A 23,251-nucleotide genomic window follows, 5' to 3' on the forward strand; every position below is an offset into this window, starting at 1 on the left:
ATAAAACAAGGTGTAACACCTTCTTTAACTTTTAAAACCATTTATTTTACCTCCCTGATCCTATTATATCATATACTCTTATAAAGATAAACTGCACTAAATAATTTATCTCTTCATGCAAAGTGTCCATATCGTTTTCCACTAAGTCATCCCACTAAATATTATATATCTTCATGCAAGGTGTCCATATTATTTCCCACTAAATTCATGTCATCCCTTATTAATTACAAAAAATCCATATCAACTCTATCATGTGAAGTACGTTAAATCTTTAATCAATTAACATACCAGTCATTTACATATACTATTTGTTTCATCACCTATTCCTCTATTATAAATATTCTATTAGCTTAGCAATTTTTTACCAAATCCGATACAATAAAATCTATAACTAAGTTATACATGATCCAATGAGTATAAATTTTTTACTATAATTTAAGCATACAATAGGCAACCCACCATAAAAATTTCATCACAATTGGACCATAAAAACTGCAGCTATGAATTATTCTATTTAGTTATAGGAAAATGTAGATCTAAAGTTACAACAAAAGTTTTGTACTAAAGCATACTATACTATATATTTTCAGTATGTAGATCTACTCATGTGGAGTTAAAAAATTAGATTTTTTATTTTATGATTTTTTTGTGATTTACTATAATTTTTTAAAGATTTAGCCAAAATAAATAAATAAAAGACAAAATCGTCTTGAAAACCGCTTATAACGGGCGAAGGAAGATGAACGGTTTTAAAAGTTGAGAGAAGTGTTTTATTTGGTTTTAGAGTTTAAAGAGAAAAAACAAACTTTTGTAAAAGTTGAGATGGAAAATGTCTACTTTTCCTCCCCCAACTTTTTTGAAAGTCTGTTTTTCCTCCCTCAACTCCAAAACTGGACAAATTACCTCCCTCAACTTTTCAAATCATGCATTTTATCTTCCTGGAGCGGTTTCAAAGGCAATTTTGCTACAGTGAATAGCGGTTTCAAACCGTGTATTTTTTCTATGATTTACTATGATTTTTCAAGTATTCACTGTAGCAAAACCACTGTTTACTATAGCAAAACCGCTCTAGGGAGGTAAAATGCACGATTTTAAAAGTTGAGAGAGGTGTTTGTCGAGTTTTGGAGTTGAGGAAGAAAAACAGACTTTCGTAAAAGTTGTGGGAGGAAAAGTAGACTTTTTCGAGTTGAGAAAGGTAATATAAACTTTTTCCAACCCGAAATAAAACTAAATCTTTCAAAACCGGCCCAACATCTTGGCCTAAGCCTCTGCACCACTAAAAGGCCCACGACAAAGACATTTTCTTTGTGTTGAATTATTTCCCACGCCATTTGGTCCTATTAATTTTCTGATAATTTTGGTCCACATTTTCGGAAATCAGTTTTCCATAAACTGAATAGATCGACCGAATTTACCCGATTGCATGCCCAGCCGTAATTATCTCAATCTCTTTCGTGTTAGTTATTACAAATCGCTTCCTCAAGGCAATTACTCCACGCTGTTTCTCTTGGCCATGGAGTAATTATTTTTCTTTTTTTTAGGAAACAGAGGAGCTTTGGCCCCTATTGAAATTTATTTAATTAAAAGCAGAATACTAAAATCTGTTCAAGAAAGTTTAGGGCACCATACTAAAATCTGTTTGTTTTGCTTTTTGAAGTGCCTCTTTCTTTGCATTAGAAAAAAGAGGTCTGGGAGGTGGGAGAGGCTTGACAAAAAACTCGTAACTCGCTAGCTCGCTTGACTCGCTCGTTAATAGCTCGGCTCGAGCTCAACTCGTTTTATAATGAGCCAGCTTGTTTTATAATGAGTTAGCTCGTTTTATAACGAGCCAACTCGAGCCAGCTCATGAGCTGCTCGCGAGCCATAATGAGCTAGTCAATTATCATTCTAGTAACTAAAAGCTCGGCTATATGCCCAAATATTTTTTAGTAGCTCGACCTAGCCCATTCGTTAATCCCTAACTTTATTCGTCAATGGATGATGCTTAAACTGTACGAGTATGACTATCATGTAGTCACAGTCATGGTCGTAGTGGGCTGGCTAGACAAAACTCTAATTTGTTTATTAAGTTGTTAGAGCATCCCCAACCGTTTTGCAAATAAGCTTTGCATTCATGTATTTGCAAAAAAGTCTTAAAAACACTTATCCAACGGTTTGGCATTTAGACTTTGCAATTTTGTTAACTTGGCAAAAAGAGAGGAAGGATTGGCATATATGCCAAACCTGTTCACACTTGGCATTGGGAAATTGACGCGAAGTGATTAATGTCAAACCATTGGAGATTGCCTCTTTTCACCTTTGCCATATTTTTTTAAGACTTGGCAAACTCTCTCATTTGCCAAACCAATTATGCAAAACGGTTGGGGATGCTCTTAAAGATATAAGTACTTTCTTTAGTTCATTTTAAGTATGCATGTGATGTATTTGTTGCCCAATTGTTTTAATAAATTTATAGTCTCTTTATACTATGTTTTTATGATTTGGCTTGCGAGCCAAACGAGCTGCTCGAGCTCACTAACGAGCCGAGCCAGCCTTCTAGCTCGTTTATATAATAAACTATAACGAGCCGAGCCACTAACGAGCATCCAGCCCCTAGTGGGAGCAGAGGGAGCGACGGGTTCCGCACTGCCAATTTTTGCCTTTTGCCTTCATTTTTTCATGCATCTTTAATCTGAATCTTTGACTTAAGCCTCTAGGTTTTGCCAGTGAATAAAAAAAAACGACCGAGGTGGACACCATACAAATAATAGCAAACACAAGACGGAGTTTCTCATAAAAGACCAGACAATTTATGAAAATTAATGTAAGCAGAAAATTAACAAGGACCCATTGAAATTCAATAGTCAAAATTGCGGGCTATTTCTATAAATTATGTTTTCTGTTAATACATGCTTGACGAAATTATTGTCAGTTGCTTTCTGAAACTTTGTGCGCTCATGTCTGATTTCACTCGATTATGCTAAAACAGATCTTTTCGTAGACCCAGCGCAAATTTCTTTTCACACATGCCCACTTCTGAAATCCTATAATTTTTCAAAATGCTCACTTTCGAAAGCTATGAACCAAGTTCAATCCGCCAACTCCTCTCTATGTACAAGTCGTCTAAAGTAATGTGTCCAAAAAAAATTATACGTAGCCTCAAGAGTAACACTCCTTTTGTGCTGTCACAACTCACGAATAAGACTAACCAATTTCAGAAATACGGAGCAAGGCAACAGCGCCTTCACCGGTGACGACACGTACCAATCACCGCCTGGACGGTGTGGCAGCGTCGGATGATTTCTTCCCCTTGGCGCCGGGGCCGCCGGGAGTCCGGCTGTCAGGCTCGGCGTGCGCCTGCACGGCCCGCCTGAGGACCTCGACCACCTCGCTCATGGTGGGCCGCTCCTTGGCGTTCTTGAGCAGGCAGCTGTCGGCCAGCTTGGCGATCTCCCGGGCGGCCTTCACCGAGTACTCCCCGCGGAGCCTGGGGTCCATGATCATCCGGAAGTTGCGGCTGTCCGGCGGGAACTGGACCACCCACTCCAGCAGCTTCTGCTCCGCCGCCGGCTTGTTCCGGTCCAGCGACCGCCGCCCCGTCAGGATCTCGTACAGCACCACGCCGAAGCTCCACACGTCGCTCTTCGCCGTCAGGTGCCCCGATTCCATGTACTCCGGCGCGGCGTACCCGTGCGTCCCGACGACCTGTAAAACACCACACATCACGCGAACGAGCTGTCGTCAAAACCGAAACAAACCCTGCGGTAGCGACTTTCAGGGGGCGTGCAATCATGAATCATGATCATGCTTATGCAGTCAATTGCTTTTGAAATAGTACAAAGCAGGCAGGGCCATTTCTTCTTTCTAAAAAAAATGCTTATGCAGTCAAGCGCAGCCAATCGACTGCTTGATGGCTGATGCTATCTTCAAGCCCCGCGTCAGCATGGCGCATAGTGCAATTGTTCAGTCCCATGACAGTGCCGTGACGCATTACGCATAGAAAGAAAGTGAAGGCACCATTGACAATGGAAGCCCAGGCTCGTCCGTCAGCTACGCGTAGATCGAGCAGGTACACTGCATTGCCTACGTATCCGGTCAGCAACAGTAAATGCTCTGGCCGCCAACAACTACTAGTAAGAATTGCACGTTGTCTTCAGTGCCTGATCTTGATTCTAAATGATGGATGCAACGTACCGCAGTCGAGACGTGAGTGTTTTCTCCAGTTGGACCCTCCCTGGCTAGGCCGAAGTCCGATAGCTTTGCTCTGAAGTCCTTGTCCAGTAAAATGTTGGACGTTTTGAAGTCCCGGTAGATCACCTGACCAAAAAAGAAAAAAACAGAATTCAGGTATTGAGATAAGGATTAGCTTTTCTGAACTGCAAAAAATTGAAAACAAATAAGAACAGTATTGTAGCACACGTTATGAAGCAATGGCATGACATAGTCTAACACGAGTAGTATGTGATATTTTGATCTTGCTTGACGGCTCATATGCTGCACAATAGTCAGCTGGAGAACTGGTGCTAGGCCAGGCTGAGATGTTTGGTACAAACAGCACAGCTAGAAGAAAAATTGGCTATGGTGGCTGCATGTCATAGCCTTGAACATTGAACTGTGCTTTCCGGAAATGTCAAAGTTGGCTTCTTTGGAATCTTTGGGGAAAGTAGTCAGGATGACTTTGGCTAGTTAGGAAGCTTTTCCATTTGAAAAACCATGGAAGATATGCTATCCTTTGGAGGTGAATTGAAAGCACACAATCAATAGTGTAGGTTTGAAGAACACCTGATTACCTGAACTTCTACCCCTTCATGCAGGTAAGCCAATCCTTCAGCAGCTCCCAAGATAACCTGAAGCCTTTTGTTCCACGATAGAGGAGGATTAGCTCGCCTGAACAAGTGGTCTTCCAAGCTCTTATTGGGCATAAACTCGTAGACCAATAATCTTTGTGGCCCTCTTTCGCTATCAACAGCACAATATCCAAGTAGCTTTACAAGATTTGGGTGCTCCAGAACACCAAGGAACTGTACTTCTGCCAACCATTGCTTATGTCCCTGTCACAATAAAATTAAAAGAAACTGTAGACTATTAGAAAACTTAAGAATGATGTATAAAAGGATGGTATAACCATATATAGATTTTATGAAGAAGTAAGTAAACAGGTAGGGAACAAAGATTTCCTGATAGTCTAAGAACACTAAGTAGGCTAAGACATTAACCACTTCTAATATTGTATTTGAGTGCATTTCTTTCCAGAGTCCAGACAACTATAGCTAATTTACATTCTGATAAGTCAGTTAGTACAGGGAGGTAATATATATAACACGAGGCATTGTATTCCTAAGGCAATCTTTTGATTGATTCAGTCCAGACAGCAGCGTCAATTGGAACTAATACAGGTGGAATCAGTTTCCTGATGGGAAAAAAATCTTTAGCACCTAAAACGGCATCATTACTTAATTCACCATACTGCATATAAACCTGACAGTGGGCTGAGATCCAAACCAAACCCACACCAATCCAAAACATATATATGTGAAAGTCAAATCCAAACCAAATTAGACCATGACTTCAATCATCCACACCAAACCATACCACTTATGCACTAGACCCATTAAAATACATTTCCAACCCACCATTTCACCGGCACCTCATGCTATTGTTTATATTTAGCCATAAACAAAAGCAAAAAATAAATAGATAGAATAAAAAATCATTGTAAACTCTATTATTTACAGCCAAACCAGTTCAGCCCACTTTAATAGGGCCCAAACCAAACTGGCCCAACAGCCTTTTCAGCCTGTTTCAATCCAAACCAATACAGCCCAAAAGTAAAACCAAACCAAAAAACTCGGTTTTAACCCAAACCATTGTCAGGTTTAACTGCATAAATCCAAGAATCCACTTTGTATTACTGAAAAAACATCTCAATACGCAGAGAAAGAAAGCAACAAAACAAATTCGCTGTTGCCCCCAAATCAATACCATACATACCTGGTATATTTACTATTTATGAGTCAAAATTCACAAAATTAGGAGTTCATCATTTGCAACTATAAACGATGGACTGTGGGAATGATTCGGAAACTCCCACTCACCTGTGCAAGGACTGTGCCTTCACAAAACAAGTTTGGTCCATCCTAAAACAATGGTTTGGTTTGGCAGCAATTGACACAGTCGGATCAAACGGATCTCTGCACAATTATTGGTGTAGGTGCCGCGCTAAGATCGATAAAGCACAAAGGAAAATGTTTGATGGTGTCATGATCTATTTTTGGTGGAGCATATGGAGAAAGGAATAGAAGAACTTTTAAGAACAAGAGCCTGCAACAAAGGGAAGTGGCCCTCTTATGCAAGGAAGAAGTGGAGCAATACCAGTTGGCGACAAGACCTTTATGTGCAAAACAATCAGGCACAGTAGTAGTAGTAGTAGACTCGTCTCTTTTCTTCTAACTTATTTTCGTTCTTCTGTTCCCCTAACTTGTGTTCTCATTTCGAGTAGTGTACAGAGTAGGGTAGCTTTGCCCGAGGAACAAAGTGGTGGTGAGCATGGCCTCGTCATTGTAAACCTGTAAATTTCGTTTTTTTCTTTTTCCCATCTAATAAAAATCCGGCAAAAACCTTTTGCCGCCTTTATAAAAAAAAACCTATAAACGATGGATAAAATGTATTGTACAAAATGATAGCTGACTTTTCTTTGCTAGTTGGCATACCAAGATTTGGTCTCTTAGTAAATAGTAGTCAACTAAGGCTAGTATCATGATCGTACAGGTTGCCTACTAAAGAGCTCCATTCAATCCAGTGGTCGGTTTGATCGAGCAAATTCAATAGTAATATTTTTTAATACAGCTAGAAGGTTGGTTGACATCGTTTTCTGGACATCATATTCCTCCTCTTGAACATGTAAACGGTCATCCATGGTTTTTATGTTTCCTGCCAGCTCTTTTCTGTATGATCCCAAATATTCAACATTCACATTTGTCAAAGTAAACTTTGTTCTCTACAGTTGGAAGGTTACAGTTAATCAAATAGGGGGTGTTTGGTTGGGGGTGTTAAAGTTTAATAGGCACTATAGCATTTTCGTCTTATTTCACAATTAGTGTCCAATCATGGACTAAGGCTTAAAAGATTCGTCTCGCAAATTACTCTCTAGCTGTATTTTTAGTTTCATAAATAGTCTATATTTAGTACTCCATGTATGTGCCCAAACACTAACCAAACAGGGCCTAATTTTATGTACCTACCCTCCGCTGAGCTTGTTCTATGAACAAAGGCATATAACTCGTATAATGTGTTTTCGATGCCTGTGAATATTGCATACAGCAGGCAGCCAGCTAATCAGAAATTGATTATTTACAAATGAACAATTACAAATGTCAGCTGAAAAGGATTGGCATTCTTATGAAATCTACCAGTCGCCATTGATGGGCTCATAAACTTCTATATATGCTTTCACTCGGAATCCGTTCGTACTAAAAAATGTTAGTTGGTCTTAACGTGTACCCATGGTCCAACTGCAAAAGCAACATAAGTGTACTAGTCAATGACTATATTGGATCCTTGAAAATTCTTCTTGCCCCTTCTTTTTTCCTTTCCTTCCAAGATTGTCTATATCTAAAGAAGTCCAAGCATCTAACAATACCATTATCGACAAGCACCATCTAACTCTATGTGATTTCTGAATCTGTTTCATCAGCATTTTGGCCTAATCCGACAAAAACATGTGATGAGTAGATTCCATGTGTTTTACCATTTTCTAAATGCTATGCTATTGTTCCACTGAACAGAATAAAAGACAACATAAATGAATCCCCCCACCTCTTTTCGTTTTCGGAAAACATGGTAGAGATCTGACCCATTCTAATTCCCTGCAAACCATTTCTCTGATCCTTCTCAGTCCTCCTCCGAAAAAAGGTACACTGAAAGCCTACCGACATCAATACCGTAAATGTAGCATCCACTTCTGAATTTTGTTCTCTAGCTACACAGATTATTACGGGAAACATAGCAGACGGTTTCGTTTCAAATCAAAAAAAAGAAAAGAAATGGTTGAGGAGAACCGAGTCACCGACAGCATGTGAACGCCCTTGGAGATAGAGATACTCCGTAGGCCAGAGAGACGGCAACAAGAGGAGGGGGATGTATCAAGGAGAAGCAGAGCAGACGTAGGGACGGACCTGCATGCTGCGCTGGTTGAGCTTCTTGACGGCGACGGGGACGCGGTCGCCCTTGCCGTCGGCGGCGCGGATGAAGCCCTTGTAGACGCTGCCGAAGCCGCCCTCGCCGAGCTTCTGCGCGCGGCTGAACTCGGCGGTGGCGCCCTGGAGCTCCTCGTAGTCGAACACCCGGAGCTGGCCGTGGCCCCGCTCCTCGTACAGCGACGAGATGCTCCGCTGCGACGCCTGCGACGACGAGCCCGCCGACTTGCTCACCGGCCGCACCGCGCCGGAGTCGTCGGACCGGCTCGTGCTCACCGCCGACGCCATCGTCGTGGTGGTCATCGTGGTCGCGGGGCCAGACACCGACACCGGCGCCGACGCCGACGCCCCTCGCTTCCCCGACGTCGACGTCGACGACCCCCCGCTCCTGGACCTCCGCCGCTTGAACCAGCCCAGGCAGCTCATGTCCCCCGCACCCCGGCACAGGCTGCTATGACGGCAGCTCCGCAACCGCAAGACGAGCAGCTAGCTTCTCGCGCCGCCGTTACCTACAAGAGCGTGCCGTGCCGTGCCGCCTCTCGGGGAATCGAAGGCTGCGACGCCTCTTGTAAGACGCGACGTGGGGCTGAGAGTGTGAACGTCGGGAGGAAGGGGGAGCAGTGGGGGAGGGGGGGAAGAGAGCGCGCGACAGCGCAGAAAGGTGGGGCACGGCCCGCGGCTCGGTACTTGCGTCGCGCGCAGCTGGGTTGGGTGGCCGTGGCCGTGCGGGAGGGAGGACTGGAGGAGGGCGCGTCGTCGGCCCGCTTCTGTACCGCGGCCGTGCGGGGGTGGTGTGGGGTGGGGTGTTTTCTGCTGGCTCGTTGCGTCCGGTTGCGGGGCAACGCGGTGTGGACGGACGACGGGTGGGTTGGGATGGGGACGGCTCTCGGCTGGACCTGGACGTGGACGTGTCAGGGGCGTGCCTGTCCGCTCGGGGACGGGGGAGCGGAGCTATTCGTATCGTGCTCTCGGTCCGGGATGCCGGTTGGCTGCTGCTCTCTCGCGATAGCTTCTGTTGCCAACTCTCAGAGGGGGTTTCGTGGAAGTTATATATCGCACGAAGCGGTCCTCGCTCAGTTTTTGCGCGGATGCCGGACCGGAAGAAAAAAAGTCTCATGTTTAGAGTTTGGACCGAGGCCTTGTTTACTTCCACTCGAAAACTTAAAAATTTTTCAAAATTTCTCATCACATCGAATCTTTAGATACATGCATAGAGTATTAAATATAGATGAAAATAAAAATTAATTGCACAGTTTGATCGAAATTTATGATACGATTTTTGAGCCTATTTAGTCTATGATTGTACAATAATTATTACAGACAAACAAAAATACTACAGTGTCACAACTTTTTTTTCTTTGTAAAGCCTAAATTCTTCAGGGATCTCCTGGTGGAGGAGTAGGGCTGGTGGAATACAAACAAAAGCTGAGACAAGAACCCCCTTGCACACTGGGTCCGATCTGACTTCGGAGGCTCCCGGCCGACCCAGGAGAGCGCTTTTAACAAGTGCGAACTCTGAAGAATCCTAGAACTGGTTTGCAAGTGGAGATATCAGTTGGAAATGGCACGGAGAAAAAGGTGACATAATTTGTTGGCTCAATCATTAACTTTCGGACTCCGACTAGTCAGAGGTAGCAATGTTTGTAAATAATCGCAATAAAAGCACGTACAAAGTTGCACAAGGAACATTTCTTGTTGGGTAAAAATCCATTTTACAACATCTAAATCGCACGGTAGTCAAAATTTTAACCTAAACTATGACATTCTGTTTGAAATATGTTTGAGAGGGTGGTCTCTACTATACACTTGCCATGCAATGAAATTAGATACTAGATGCCCTCCAACTGTTCAAACTAAATAAATTTAGTCAACTAATAGTTGATTTTGAAAGTAGGTTTTCTATTTTCTAAAGAGAATAAAAACTAGTTTAAGCTCTAAAAGTTTACGACTAATTTGTTGTAAAATTTAAAAATATAAAAAAATCTTTAAAAATGGTACATACATCTATCTATAGTTGTTTGGAACTTACTATTTTCCATAAAAAGAGTCGCTACAGAACTTGTGTTGGTCAAGTTTATAGAAAATATTAGCAACATTCATATCTCCAAATAAATTTATTATGAAAATATAATCAACGACCTATTTAATGATATTAATTCTATATCACAAATATTAATGTTTTTAATAGGGATTTGGTCAATTTTAAAAGTGTTTAACTTCTCAGAAAGCGAGAATAACAATTTTTATGGTAGGAAGTATTTATTTATGTTTCTATTATTTTATTGCTTGTAGCCATGCTTATTATTTATTTGAGTTACCATTTTGCAATAGTTAGAACTGAAAATCAACTAATAAGATTTGGTAAACTATAAGTTTTTTTTTGAGCAATAGCAATCTATAAGTACATAGAAAGATGTGAAAGATGACATCAACTTCAGAGATGTCATGCTCCATCGTAGGTATAGAACTTATCTTATGTAGGCAATACATTGCCAGTGCTTTAATTTAGGCCTTGTTTAGTTCACCCCAAAAATCAATTTTTTTTTCAAAATTTCCCGTCACATCGAATCTTGTGGCACATGCATGGAACATTAAATATAAACGAAAATAAAAACTAATTGCACAGTTTACCTGTAAATCACGAGATGAATCTTTTAAGACTAGTTACTTCATGATTGGATAATGTTTATCAAATAAAAACGAAAGTGCTACAGTTTTCGGAACTAAACAAGGCCTTATATTGATTGCCCGATTAGATTATAGGTTTCAAACAAAGAAGTACCTCAAACATCATGTGGTCAGCATAAAGCATTATGGTACAAAACAATAATTTAAATAAATAATATACATGACCACAAGTAATAGAACACTAGAAAAATGAATAAATACGATCCACATAATAATTCTATAATAGAGCACTAACAAATATATAAGATATTAGAAAAAAAGGTGTTAGTTTTATTTTTTCTAACTAGATAAATTAGTTATAAATTTTAAAGACTGTACTAGACTTTTTGTTATTTTTAGAAAATAGAGAACCACCTCAAAACTAACTCTAGAGGACAAATTTGTCTAGTTTCAACAATAGAAAATACCTTTCCATTTGCACGACTCAAACTTCAAAATGGGAAGATACCAGACAGTGCGCTTGGTAGTATCACCTGACGACATGTCTTGGACTTGCATACGACTTCTGTGGTCACATGGGATCCATGATAAAAATGGTACAATTGTACTTCACCAAATCTTAAACGCACTTAATCACCTTTTTTTTTCGCGTCACCTGCTGCACTAACGTGTGCACTTTAAGAGTTTTTTTTTTATGCAAAAACACGTGAACAAACAAACAAAAGGAAACAGCTAGCAAAACCGTTTTCTCCTCCGCTTTTCCAGTGGACTAAAAACAAACGGTAAAGACTACGAAGAGAGAAGGTGCAGCAGGTTTTTGGGAACTGGACAGTAGAGACAGAAAGAAAAAGCGGAGGAGAAAAACGGTTTTTGGAAAACCGGCCAGTCCTGATTCCTGACCCTGATCTGATCTGATCTCGGCTTTAGTTCCAAAATTTTTTGCAAAATAGGAATAGTACCACTTTCGTTTGTATTTGACAAATATTATCCAATCATGTACTAACTAGATTCAAAAGATTCGTCTCGTAAATTCCGACCAAACTGTGCAATTAGTTTTTATTTTCGTCTATATTTAATACTTCATACATGTGTCTAAAGATTTGATGTGACGGAGAATCTAAAAAATTTTGCAAAATTTTTTGGGAAGGCCCTCGCTTCCCCCTCCTTGGAGAGAGGAAAACGATGTTGACGCCTCTCAACTCTGCACGCGTCTTTCCAGTCAAAGCACATCAGCACACGGCATATTTATGGGTTTGGAAACATGTGAGTGGGGCCGTTTAGTTGACGGATTTTGTTTTAATTAGTGTAGCATTTTTTTATTTGATAATTATTGTCTAATTATAAATTAACTATGCTTAAAAGATTTATCTTTTAAATTAAAGATAAATTATATAATTAGTTATTTTTATCTATATTTAATGCTTTTATGTATGTGCTGTAAGATTCGATGTGATAGAATAATTTAAAAAACTTTGTAAAACTTCTCGTGAACTGGCCATGTTTAGTTCCAAAAGTTTTTAAAAAATGGATATTGTAGTATTTTTATTTATATTTGATAAATATTGTCCAATCATAGACTAACTAAGCTCAAAAGATTCGTCTCGTAAATTACAGATAAATTGTACAATTAATTATTTTTTTATATATGTGCCACAAGATTTGATAAAATAGCGAATCTGTTTTAGGGCCTGTTTAGATTGAGGATGAAAAATTTTTAGGTGTCACATCGGATATGTCGGAAGGATGTCGAGAGAGGTTTTTAGAAACTAATAAAAAAACAAATTACATAACTCGTAAGGAAACTGCAAGACGAATCTATTAAGTATAATTAATCTGTCATTAGCACATGTAGGTTACTGTAGCACTTAAGGCTAATCATGCACTAACTAGGCTTAAAAGATTCGTCTCGCGATTTTCAACCAAACTGTGTAATTAGTTTATTTTTTTATCTATATTTAATGTTTCATGCATGTGTCCAAAGATTCGATGGGATGGATGAAAATTTTTTAGGTGGGGAACTAAACAGGGCCTTAGAAGGTTGTGGCGCGCAGGCGGTGGGGACCGTGGGACGTTCCTGTCAGTATGTGCCGGTTCGCCACCTGCCCGTCCACTACTTGACCGGCACGGGAAGTGGCCTAGTGTTAGTGACGTGCCCGGTTCGGTGTCTCTCTCGGTTGCTTCGGCGCTAGCAGCCACGGTTACCTGGCTCCGCGTCGCCGTTGAAGAAATCGTTAGCGTGCTGTGCATGCCAGGAGCGTGCATTATTCCTCGCATGACATTGCCGTGACCTAAGTTGTGATCTCATTATCGCGCAACAATATGATCGCGCGTTCCAACAGTCGTGTCAATAAAATTTTGCACATGAGAGATGGTTTATGTCGAGGGAAAAGAAAAGCATGATTCGCGTGCAATGATCGGCGACAACTCATCACGACCTAAAGCCGCCACTAAGCCACCACCAGGCTTGTCGCCGTACGCACCGTCAGGTGTCACCGGCCGGGCATGCAAGCGTAGCGTGTGTGCAGGGAGAAACACGATCGCACTTTCGCACGTCATTGCTAGCACGGAAACCGGCCATGGTTTCCGTAGATTTCACACCCTGTGCATGCGCGATCATGTGGAATTTTCCAATTTTTTTTTAATAATTATTATCCAATTATAAATTAACTAGATTTAAAAGATTTATCTCGTAATTTACTATCAAATTGTGTAATTTAATTTTTATTATATTTAATGTTTTATTTATGTGCTATATGATTGGATGTAACGAAAAATCTTATTTTTTTTTAAAAAAAGTGAACTGAGTTCTGGCGCCGTACGAACACAATCTGAATGCACTGACTAGTATATATTGGAGCGACACATCACCTGATCTACAGACAGGAGACAGGTGACGGCGAAGGACGTTGACTTGCTTTATTCGTTGCCGCAGAAGGGTTCCGTGACTTGTTCTTGCCCGGTTTTTTCGTGCTTCCGTGCGCGCGGTGACTAAAATTGTTGTAGTATACTGTACAATCCAATGGAATGGCTATTTCTGTGGTCTTGTCAAGATGGGGTTGGTGTAGTTTAATTGACGCCGTAAGCTTTCTGTTCCCCGTTCCGCTCTCTCTTAATTCGGACGTGACAGGACACAGCCTTGACCGGACTATACTGTATTTCTTTCTGAAAACGGAGTCAATTCTACAGTATATAACTCGTCGAATCGACGACATATATAGGACGATACATAATTAACTAACAAAATGTTACCTTAGCTAACACATTTCGTTTTCACTGACCGGGTGCGCATTAACTAGTTTAGCTATGTGGAATAACCGAAAGCTGTAACAATATTTCTACTGCAATTTGTGCCAGCCCGTGTCAACCTGGTTGAGTTGGACATCCTGAAGGCACGGCACTAGACGTGCTTCGTCGGCGTCGACTGTCGAGCATCTAGTTAACTCTACACATCAATCAACAATCATCAACCAGGTTGTTTTTCAGAGCTGTCCCTTCATTCTCAGCTCAAGTCAACGTCAACACAGATGGTGACCGAGACCGAATGCTCTCGTGCGCGTTCACTCGGCATCGATCAACCAAAGATCATTCAAGTGCCTGCGTGAAGACTGGGGGAGCACTACGCTAGCTAGTACCACAACCACAGTCAATGGCCCAATGCGACGCTCCAGTCAGCGTCAGTGGTCCAATTCAACCACGACCTCGACCTCACAAGATTCCGAGAATTCATCCAATCGTCTGGATTATATACACGTACACTGTACGCCGCGCGCGGCAGGATCACCGTACCTGCGCGGCCGGTCCGGCGCTTGTGGCCGCCTGCTGCAGCTGCGACGAAACGCGGCGGGCGACCTCGGACAGGCACGCCCGCCCGAGGGCCACGGCGGCCTGGAGGTGCGACGCCGTCGCGTCCGCCGCCCTGGCCCTCAGCTCCACAAGGCCGCGGTCGATGTCCGCCTCGTGCGCCGCCAGGAACGGACGGAGGTAGTCGTCGTAGACGTGCCTTGCGCCCTGGTGTGGTGATGGTGACCACACAAAATGGAAAATTGTTTCAGACCTTGGACAACGTGCAACGAAACAAAAACAAAAAAAGAGAGAGAGTCTTGTTCAGCAGGGTGTGGTCTCGGATGGCGACTTGCCATTGTCTTTGGGTGCCAGAGGTAGACGACGACCGCGAGCTTCGCCTCGCCGTACATCGGCAGCCACGAGAGCGCGCAGTCAGCGAAGCTCTCGAATGCAGTCAGGAACGCGACCAGAATCCTGTACATCACCGCGCCGGCGCCGTGAATGGCACCAGTTTCAGAGCGATCATGTTCAGCACAAGATTAACATGGAGCAGTGTACGTGAGTTTGCGGGTTAATTAGTTGTAATCTGATTGATTGCTTTACCAGTACTGGCACCAGAACCGCAGCCGTTCCATCTGCGGCGCGTTCAGTTCCAGCGTCTTGTAGCAGCCGTACGCCGGGTAGGCGTACCCTAATGCCAATCTGCATTTCAGGACCATGGATTAGGAGATTGGGATTGGGTTCTACTAGTGTCCAATGTGAATTTGGGAAGGGACTGAATCCGCAACACTGCTTACGTTAGAAGTCTGGTGACGAATGATACAGCCATCTTCAGTAATTGGAAGCCCAAGATCCTGCGTCATGTTGTCCAGAGATTTAGCGTCCGGATGGTGTCAATTAGCATGTTTAGACTAGGCAATGATTGATCAAGCAATGATGGATGCTTTGAAACAAACCAGAATCGTGGCGAGGGAATACAGAAACGATCGATCTTTGGACTTTGGTGCAAAACACGTAAGGAAGGTGCTAACAAATTCCAACAATTAATCTTTCATCGGGCAATCAAATCAAATAACTACTGTAAGTGAAAGAAACAAGGATTCATCGTGCAGTCAGAAGACATTACCGATGATTAGATTCTGGAGAAGGAGTCTGGCGATAACTTTAGTGGAAACCTAACTGGATTGATAGAACTGGGATAACCAGATGAACACAAACTGAAACCGATAGGGGCGCATGGTTAAACATGCAGGCTATGGGAGCGGTTGTATCCGGCGGGATTCCTGGAACTGCCAACCAACCGCCACGCCCGTTCGCGCCATCAGATCAGGGATTGGGCTCCTGGAAAACGGTTACAGCGGAAGGCGGCTCGAACCACCAAAGCAGCGCTCTGTCCTTATTTTGTAATCGATACTTTGGACCCATTTGGAAATTGCAATGGACGGGATTCAGTACAAGGCAGCGTTCCAATTTCCAAACACATCACTAAGCTTTTTCATATCCAGGAATTAAACAAAAGTGGTGTCTGCAGGAATTCATGACCAGTTCTGAACAAGGCCTTGCAATTTTCAAGAAGTTGAGATCTCGAATCTTAGCATCTGGACCGAGCATGTGACCATGAAGAAAGGTCATCATTTCAACCAGCTCCTCTGATCCACCCCATTTCTTCTTTCTTTGGGACACTTGGGAAGGAACCCCTCTCGTTACGCTTCACCGTGGAGGCGTGGACCATGCCACTTTTCACCAGCAACCAAAAAAACACATGCTGGGAGCCATTACCAAAAATGTCTCCCTTCCCTATTTTATCCCAGGGCTTTTTAGAATGAAGTGAAGAGCCACAAAAACCGCAAGAATACTTGCCATTCATCTCCAATTGTGAATTCACATGTTCAGGGCACATTTCAGTTGAGGGGCGCTACAATTCATTGGTACAAGCTTTGCTGAACTACCTCACCACAGAATCAACAAATGAAATACGTCCTACTCAATACATTACTCGTAGTTACAGCTTAAAGGTACACCAGCAAACCAGATAGGAGCACACAGTCAGCTGCAGGAGCTGCACCATCATTGTACACACAGAAGAGCACTAACTACTGCTGCATGCCATCCATCTGAACGATGGCCAACCAAGCTTCTCTCACAGATCGTGCATCAGCATCAGCCTCGTCAAAAAACTGCGATTGTGCATGCATTGCTCCAGGTTGTGTAGGCACCGCCAAAACATAGGAGCACTCTAGGTGAATGACTGTACCACGGAGGAAGTGGTGACGAGACCAGAGAGCAGACCGACTAGGGTGCCGCTGTTGTAGGTGCTGGACTCCGTCTGTACAGCATTGTCACGAGAATCAACGAAAGTGTCATTCTGGAATGGCCCACCCACCAGGGCACCCACTGCAACATTTGGGTTTGGATCGGATGAATGGAGATACTGGAATCCTTTGCAGCCTGTTTTTGCATCTGCTGGGATCGACGCTCCTCTGTGATGTACTTGCTGTGGATAGCTGCTTCCATATCCAACAAGGTAGCTAAGCTTCATTGGATTGTCTCCCAAGATATAATTAGCCTGGAATACAACATGAGAACATGGATTAGAAACTTCATGGTATCATTTGATTTACCGTGTAGCTTGGTAAATCTTAGGAACCAGCAATGTCATATGAACACATGACCATCTAGAATTTTAGTATCTGTTAAGGTTTTGCATAGCACACCTGTGAAGCAGCAAAATTGCGTATATCGGTAGGGCTGTAGTACTTTCCACTGCACTGCACTGCCGCTGTCCGTGTGGAGAGCATGTAGTCACTGTACACAACAGCTAGGAATGCAGCATTGGTCGCATGCTGGAGAGAATTCCACCCGCTTATCCACACCAACCCTCCTGCAGAAGAATGCACTGATATGATAAACTGTACACATTTCTAATACATACTCTACAAATTCTATATCTGACAAAATCATAAAATCCTCAGTATACTGAGCATGTAAAAAGGTAAACTTGACAAAGTGTCCTCTTTGTATTGCCAGGTAACACCAGATCAAAGAGCAGAATAGCAGATGGCACATGCACTACAATATACCTCCAGTTCTGCTAGCAGTGGCTTGAGGGGAATCTGGAATCAGACCACAAATGACAGCTTCTGCAGTATCTCTATACGATTTTAACCCCTCGTTTTCAGCATTAGATATCTGTTTGGAGCCAAAGAAATTTAGTCTGGACAAAAGAACCTGCAGAGAATAAACAAAGTGCACTTTAAGTTCTTGAGGTTGAATAAGAGAGAATAATAAAGATATGAAATGAACATAAGAGAAGTAACTCCAATCTGCCATGCAAATTCATTCAGTTCAGTCCACACAAACCTGTGTGCCTGGATTTTTGTCATCCCAACTGAACCATGTTGGCCTTCCCCAATCAGCATAAGTTTTCCCATTCTGTACAGTTACATAACTGAGATATGTCTGGTCGCCTGTGGCATGATAGAGCCAACTTGCTGCCCACAGAAGTTCATCAACATAACTAGTGGAATTATAGAAATCTTGGAGCTTGGGATAGCTCTCACTTGAGAGGCCTCTATAAGTATCGGCAAAAGTAAATAGCTTCTGGGCATGTTGAAGAAGCACATCAGAATACGTAGTATCTCTGGATTTGAAGACCATTGAAGCAGCTGCCATGGCTGCTGCTGCCTCAGCAGCAACATCTGATCCGGGAGACTTCTTGTTAATCTGTGTGAGAGGTCTCTTCTCAGTCATTGTTTCCGGCCTTTCCCAGCAATTGTGGTCCAGATCAGGATCACCAACCTAGTAACAATTCTCAAAGAGTTAGTTATTATGGTTAAACAAAAGAAAAAAATGTGTCTCTGTTGCATTGAAATATTGCTGAATGCTCAAAATAAATGAGAAATTCACTAGCCTAACTCCATGATGCTCGAGTCTGTTTTTCAAAAAAGCAAATGCATACACCAAACTTTTATTTGGGGACCGGAATAGTCTTATATATATTATATGATTCCGACCTCGTTTAGTTCACCCCGAAAACCAAAAACTTTTCAAGATTCCCCGTCATATCAAATCTTAGAGCACATGCATGAAGCATTAGATATAGACGAAAATAAAAACTAATTGCACAGTTTGCCTGTAAATCATGAGATGAATCTTTTGAGCCTAGTTAGTCCATGATTGGATAATATTTATCAAATAAAAACAAAAATACTACAGTGCCGAAATCCGAAATTTTTTCGGAACTAAACAAGGCCTCAGGTATCACACATTAATGTCTTACACCTGCCAAGATTCTCGGGGTCGACCAGTTAGAATGTTCAACTCTGGGACTCGTTGAAACTTCCCTGACCCCAGTTTGAAGAGCAGCAACTTCTTGAACAAATAGGGAATCCACCCCATGGTCGAGTTTATATTAACACCTTCCACCTGAACACACAACCCATAGCGCCCTGCCCTCAAGGATCTACTACATTCTCCAGTTTCATCCAATCCTCCTGTATAGGGACTAGGGAGTACAGGACTGCCACCCCCCTCTCTCCTCCCCCTCAAAAACAAAAAAGCACGAGTCATCGAAGTCACCTAGGCTGTCAGACAAAATAGAAGGAAAAGGGACAATGAACTTGGCCCAGTCCCAATCAATAGCCAAGGATCACAACAAATGTGTTGTTTAAGCATATCAAGCAGACAACGAAGTACCTACCAACTATTAGGTGTCTAGATCATGACATCTGACCTGGGTTCTTGCTTCCTAACCAACCAAACTTTTGCTTCCACGAATGACACCAGGTCCCCATACTTAAGCAGATGACATACCCATGCTATTGAAGAATCATTACACCAGGGTGGGATCCGTTTTGAATCAAATATAACTCATACTTCCTAATGCATATGCTTAAAGAATATCTAGTACTCCAAACAAACAGTAAGCAACTCTTACCTGAATATACAACACATTGTCAGACGGATGTGCAGCGATAAGGAAATCTGTAATCCACTTCAGCGCATCGAGGGCAGGGTCCAGTTGCTTTGCTGCGCTCATCTGATCCCCGTACTCCAGCACCGACCACGAGAGCACCGTCGCCGTGAATGCCATCGGGAAGGTGAACTTCATATGATCCCCAGCATCATACATTCCCTTGGAAAGATCCAGCCCCGCTTCCTTCCCGTCGGTCAGCGCCGAGTCCCCACGCCACGGGATCTGGTTGTTCTCAAGCTTCCCCGCTGCACCGAGTAAGGTAAATGACTTCAGTTAAAGCAGCAGCTAAGTCCAACCACAATTTTGCAGTAAGACGAGCAGCCCATAAGTGTAATCACAATTAAGAGGAGAGAGCAGCCCATACATCAAAGCGGCCAATTTGGCAGCCCGAGGGGAAAATTGAAGTGAGATTTGGGAGGGCATCCTGTCAAAGGATACCAAGACTGCCGGCCGAACGAAGGGGCGAAGTCCATGGTACGAGAGCAGTATTTGGTAAAAAGAAATCGAAGTCGCCGACTCGAAGCCATCAGGAATAGTCAAATCTATCGGACCATCATTTTCCCACTACCAGACCATCATTTTCTCCTCGTGAGAAATCATTGGTGAAATTCCAGAAATGGAGTCCACCAGAGAGAGTACACTAGAAACGAGTCAACGGCCAGCCTTGCTATTGCTACCTCCAAATATGGTGAAGCCACATCTACTCATGCAAAAAGCTTCTTCAGCGACGGCAATCGGCAAGGCCTCCGGCGTCAGGCCGGCCCAGAGAAGCGCCGCGGCCTTTGAAGCGGAAACCACCCAGCTCACGAAAGGGGGAGCATTGCATTGGCTAAAGAAAGCAGTTGAGGGGTAGCTAGCTACTGAGTACTCACCCTTCTGGACCTGGAAGAACTGGAGCGCGACCCCGAGCGCGTCGCCGTACTTGGAGTCGATGGCCCCGGGGGGGCCCGGCACCGGGAGCGGCTTGATGTGTCGCCCCCCGGGCTTGCGCTTCATGATGGCGAACATCGCCGCCGTGGCCACCAGCGCCGCAATCAGCGCGACGATGAGCCAGCCGCAGCACCCCCGCGTGTACTTCCCCATCTCCGCCCGCGCGCGCGCGCCTCGTCTCCTCCTAACGCATTCGCCGGGAAAGTAGCCTCCCTCGTGTATTCCGCCGCGTTTCCGAGGGCCTCCCCGCTGCTGCCTGCCGCAGTGCCGCTAGCTGCTCGCGCCGCCGCGTTGCGTTTCGGCAGCAGCTTTCGGTTCCTGCAGGCGCAGCAGCAGCTCGCCGCGCGGCGGATGGGCTCGTGGGCTGGCCGGGTGGGTTTGGTTGGTTGGTTGGTGACTCGGGGTGGGAGCGCACAGCGCAGTAATAAGGAAATGTTTGGTGCACGGTCACCGTAGGATTGAGAAGGAAGTTTTGGGTCGCTGTCCGTGGGCCCGCGCGGGGATGATTGGTGCGGTGGGCCGCAGCTGGCAGTGAGGGGAGCGGGTGCGGGGAGGTGAGCGTGGCGAGTGGTGAGGCGTCGAGCACCGACAGGAGAACGGCCGCGTCGGTCCGTGGGGGAGCCGGGGGAGGAGGAGGATCCTCTGTGGCCGCAGCACCGATTGGTGACGTCGCATCGCACGGCGGGCAGGCGAGGAGCAGTCCAGGGACTATTTGGCTTGTCTGTCCTGTACTGCAATAGCCTTGAACGCGCAGCAAACAGCGAGTGACTGGGTACCTCGAGCGTACTACTCGTAAGTTGTTGCCACGGTTGCATCAATCGAATGCCAGCTGCTTGCTAATGACGTTGCTAATGTACGTACGGTTATATATCCGACGACACAGTGGGCAGCGATTAGATCATGGGAAATGTGATCCGGGATCTCAGATGATCGTCATCTACCACAGATAATCGATCAGTACATGATTGCAGGAGCATAATTTTGCTAGGTGAGGTGGGTCGTGGCGTGTGATTACAGGGATCGATGAGGCTGTAAGCCGGTAGCGCTCGTCCGCGTATAGCTCCACTGTCCAATCAACAACGGTGAGCGCTGAACTGGCGACGGCGACTTCTGCGATGGCACGGATGACTCCCCACCCCCCCCCCCCCCCCCAACCCCCCCCCCCCCAAAAGCTGGAGGAAGCGCCCGTGCCTCTGCCTTCATAATGGGTGCATGAGATCTCGGATCAGAGCGATCGATTTTTTTTTCTAACGACTTATGCACGGCCTGCCCGTTCAGAAATGCTCGTCCAGCATCAGAGCATTTCGGCGGCAGCAGTAGCAGTGTTATTTATCCCGAAGTTGACTGACTTTGTACCTTTGTTTAAATTTTCAAATAAAATCCAGTAGGGATAAAATCTCTCCTGTTTCCTCAAAAAAGTTGACTTGCGTATGAGCTAATCCAAGTGAAGTCCACGCAGTGAACTCACGCTTGTCCAGCTGAAAATAGCCAAACGGGAGCTGCTTCCTCAGCGGCACGAGCGTGAGGGGGTGTTTTGGTTTACTTTCACATCGAATGTTTAGACATATGCATAGAGTAATAAATATAAACTATTTATGAAACTAAAAAGACAGCTAGAGATTAATTTACGAGACCAATCTTCTAAGCCTACACTACTACATCTTTTATTTTCCAAGGCGGGCATTTTTTATTTTTCGAGGAGGGCAACAAAAACGCCTCGGATGAAATGACACGATAAATATGACCTTTTTCGAGGCGGTTTGATGCCCGCCTCGGTTAATAAACTAAAAAAACAAAAAAATAGAAATCCATGGGTAGGCCCGCCAAGCCCATCCACAGGTCCGCCGAGCCCATCTATGGCTGCAACATTCGCCTGTGCACGCTGCCGCTCGTCCGGACCGCCGACAGGTGGTGTAGGTCGCCAAATCCATGCTCCGCACTGCCTCTAGTGGCCGGATCCACCACCACAGGGCGCCTCCCCACTTGATTTGCCACCAAAAGGCTCCAACCTGTCGGATCTGCGCCATGGATAGAAGAGAGGAGGGGTGTCGGTGTTGCTCGCCTGTGGGAGAAGAGGGAAGAGTGAGAAGAGGAAGGGAGGGAGATGGGAAACTACCTCGACGTCGTCGTGCCGCCACGAGTGACCTTCATGCCGCCAGGAGGAGCTCGCCATGGATGCGGCCAAATCCGGGCGGGGTGACGGAGGGGGCTGCGCCTGCCACACCGCTTCCGAAGGAGTGACGTGCCTGCCGCACTGGAGAGCATAGCAAGAAAGAGGGAGAGAGAGAAGGAGAAGGCGGCGTTGCTTTGGCACTGCTTGGGAAAGGGAGGGGAAGGGCGACGACGTCGCGAGGGAGGGTGTTGGGTACCATAAAATAGGATACCCAAACTAAGGGGATAAAAAGCAACAAAAAGGAGTAAGAGGAACGCTCGACCTCTCTGGCCTCGGGTGCGGACTCCGTCTCGCCCAACCCCTTTGGCCTCGGGCGCAGACTCCGCCTCGCCCGACCCCTTAGGCCTCAAGCACGGACTCCGTCTCGCCCGAGTCCCGGGTCTCGGGCGCAATCCCCGCCTTGACCAAAGCTCCAGCCTCGAGCGCAATCAGCGCCTTGCCCGAGCTTCGGCCTCGGAGCCAGGCTTCCAACACACGATGGTCGTACCCTCAATGTGATGCACGCCATGCCCCCCACGCTGCAGCAGGGCATGTCGGCTACTATTTCAACAACTCATGTCACTGTCGAATCTTACCTCTTTCACTGTG

General features: G+C 44.6%; 3 protein-coding genes across 3 annotated transcripts; all 3 read right to left on the bottom strand.

Annotated features, from left to right (window-relative positions):
* LOC8063308 (probable serine/threonine-protein kinase PBL19) lies at positions 2,841–9,178 on the bottom strand. Its single transcript, XM_002462682.2, has 4 exons — positions 8,154–9,178; positions 4,770–5,030; positions 4,174–4,296; positions 2,841–3,684 (listed from the first exon to the last, which is right to left on the bottom strand). Exons 1-4 carry the CDS (start codon positions 8,598–8,600, stop codon positions 3,247–3,249), a joined length of 1,269 nt encoding a protein of 422 aa, XP_002462727.1. The 5' UTR covers positions 8,601–9,178; the 3' UTR covers positions 2,841–3,246.
* On the bottom strand, positions 14,580–15,488 carry LOC8063309 (putative HVA22-like protein g). The gene is made up of 4 exons (XM_021453574.1): positions 15,383–15,488; positions 15,189–15,287; positions 14,939–15,059; positions 14,580–14,810 (listed from the first exon to the last, which is right to left on the bottom strand). Exons 1-4 carry the CDS (start codon positions 15,412–15,414, stop codon positions 14,580–14,582), a joined length of 483 nt encoding a protein of 160 aa, XP_021309249.1. The 5' UTR covers positions 15,415–15,488.
* Positions 16,426–20,891, bottom strand: LOC8063622 (endoglucanase 24). The gene is made up of 6 exons (XM_002462684.2): positions 20,433–20,891; positions 19,522–19,805; positions 17,946–18,383; positions 17,666–17,813; positions 17,300–17,466; positions 16,426–17,151 (listed from the first exon to the last, which is right to left on the bottom strand). Exons 1-6 carry the CDS (start codon positions 20,641–20,643, stop codon positions 16,822–16,824), a joined length of 1,578 nt encoding a protein of 525 aa, XP_002462729.1. The 5' UTR covers positions 20,644–20,891; the 3' UTR covers positions 16,426–16,821.

This window comes from Sorghum bicolor, chromosome 2, assembly GCF_000003195.3.
Source record: "Sorghum bicolor cultivar BTx623 chromosome 2, Sorghum_bicolor_NCBIv3, whole genome shotgun sequence".
NCBI classification, from domain to species: domain Eukaryota; kingdom Viridiplantae; phylum Streptophyta; class Magnoliopsida; order Poales; family Poaceae; genus Sorghum; species Sorghum bicolor.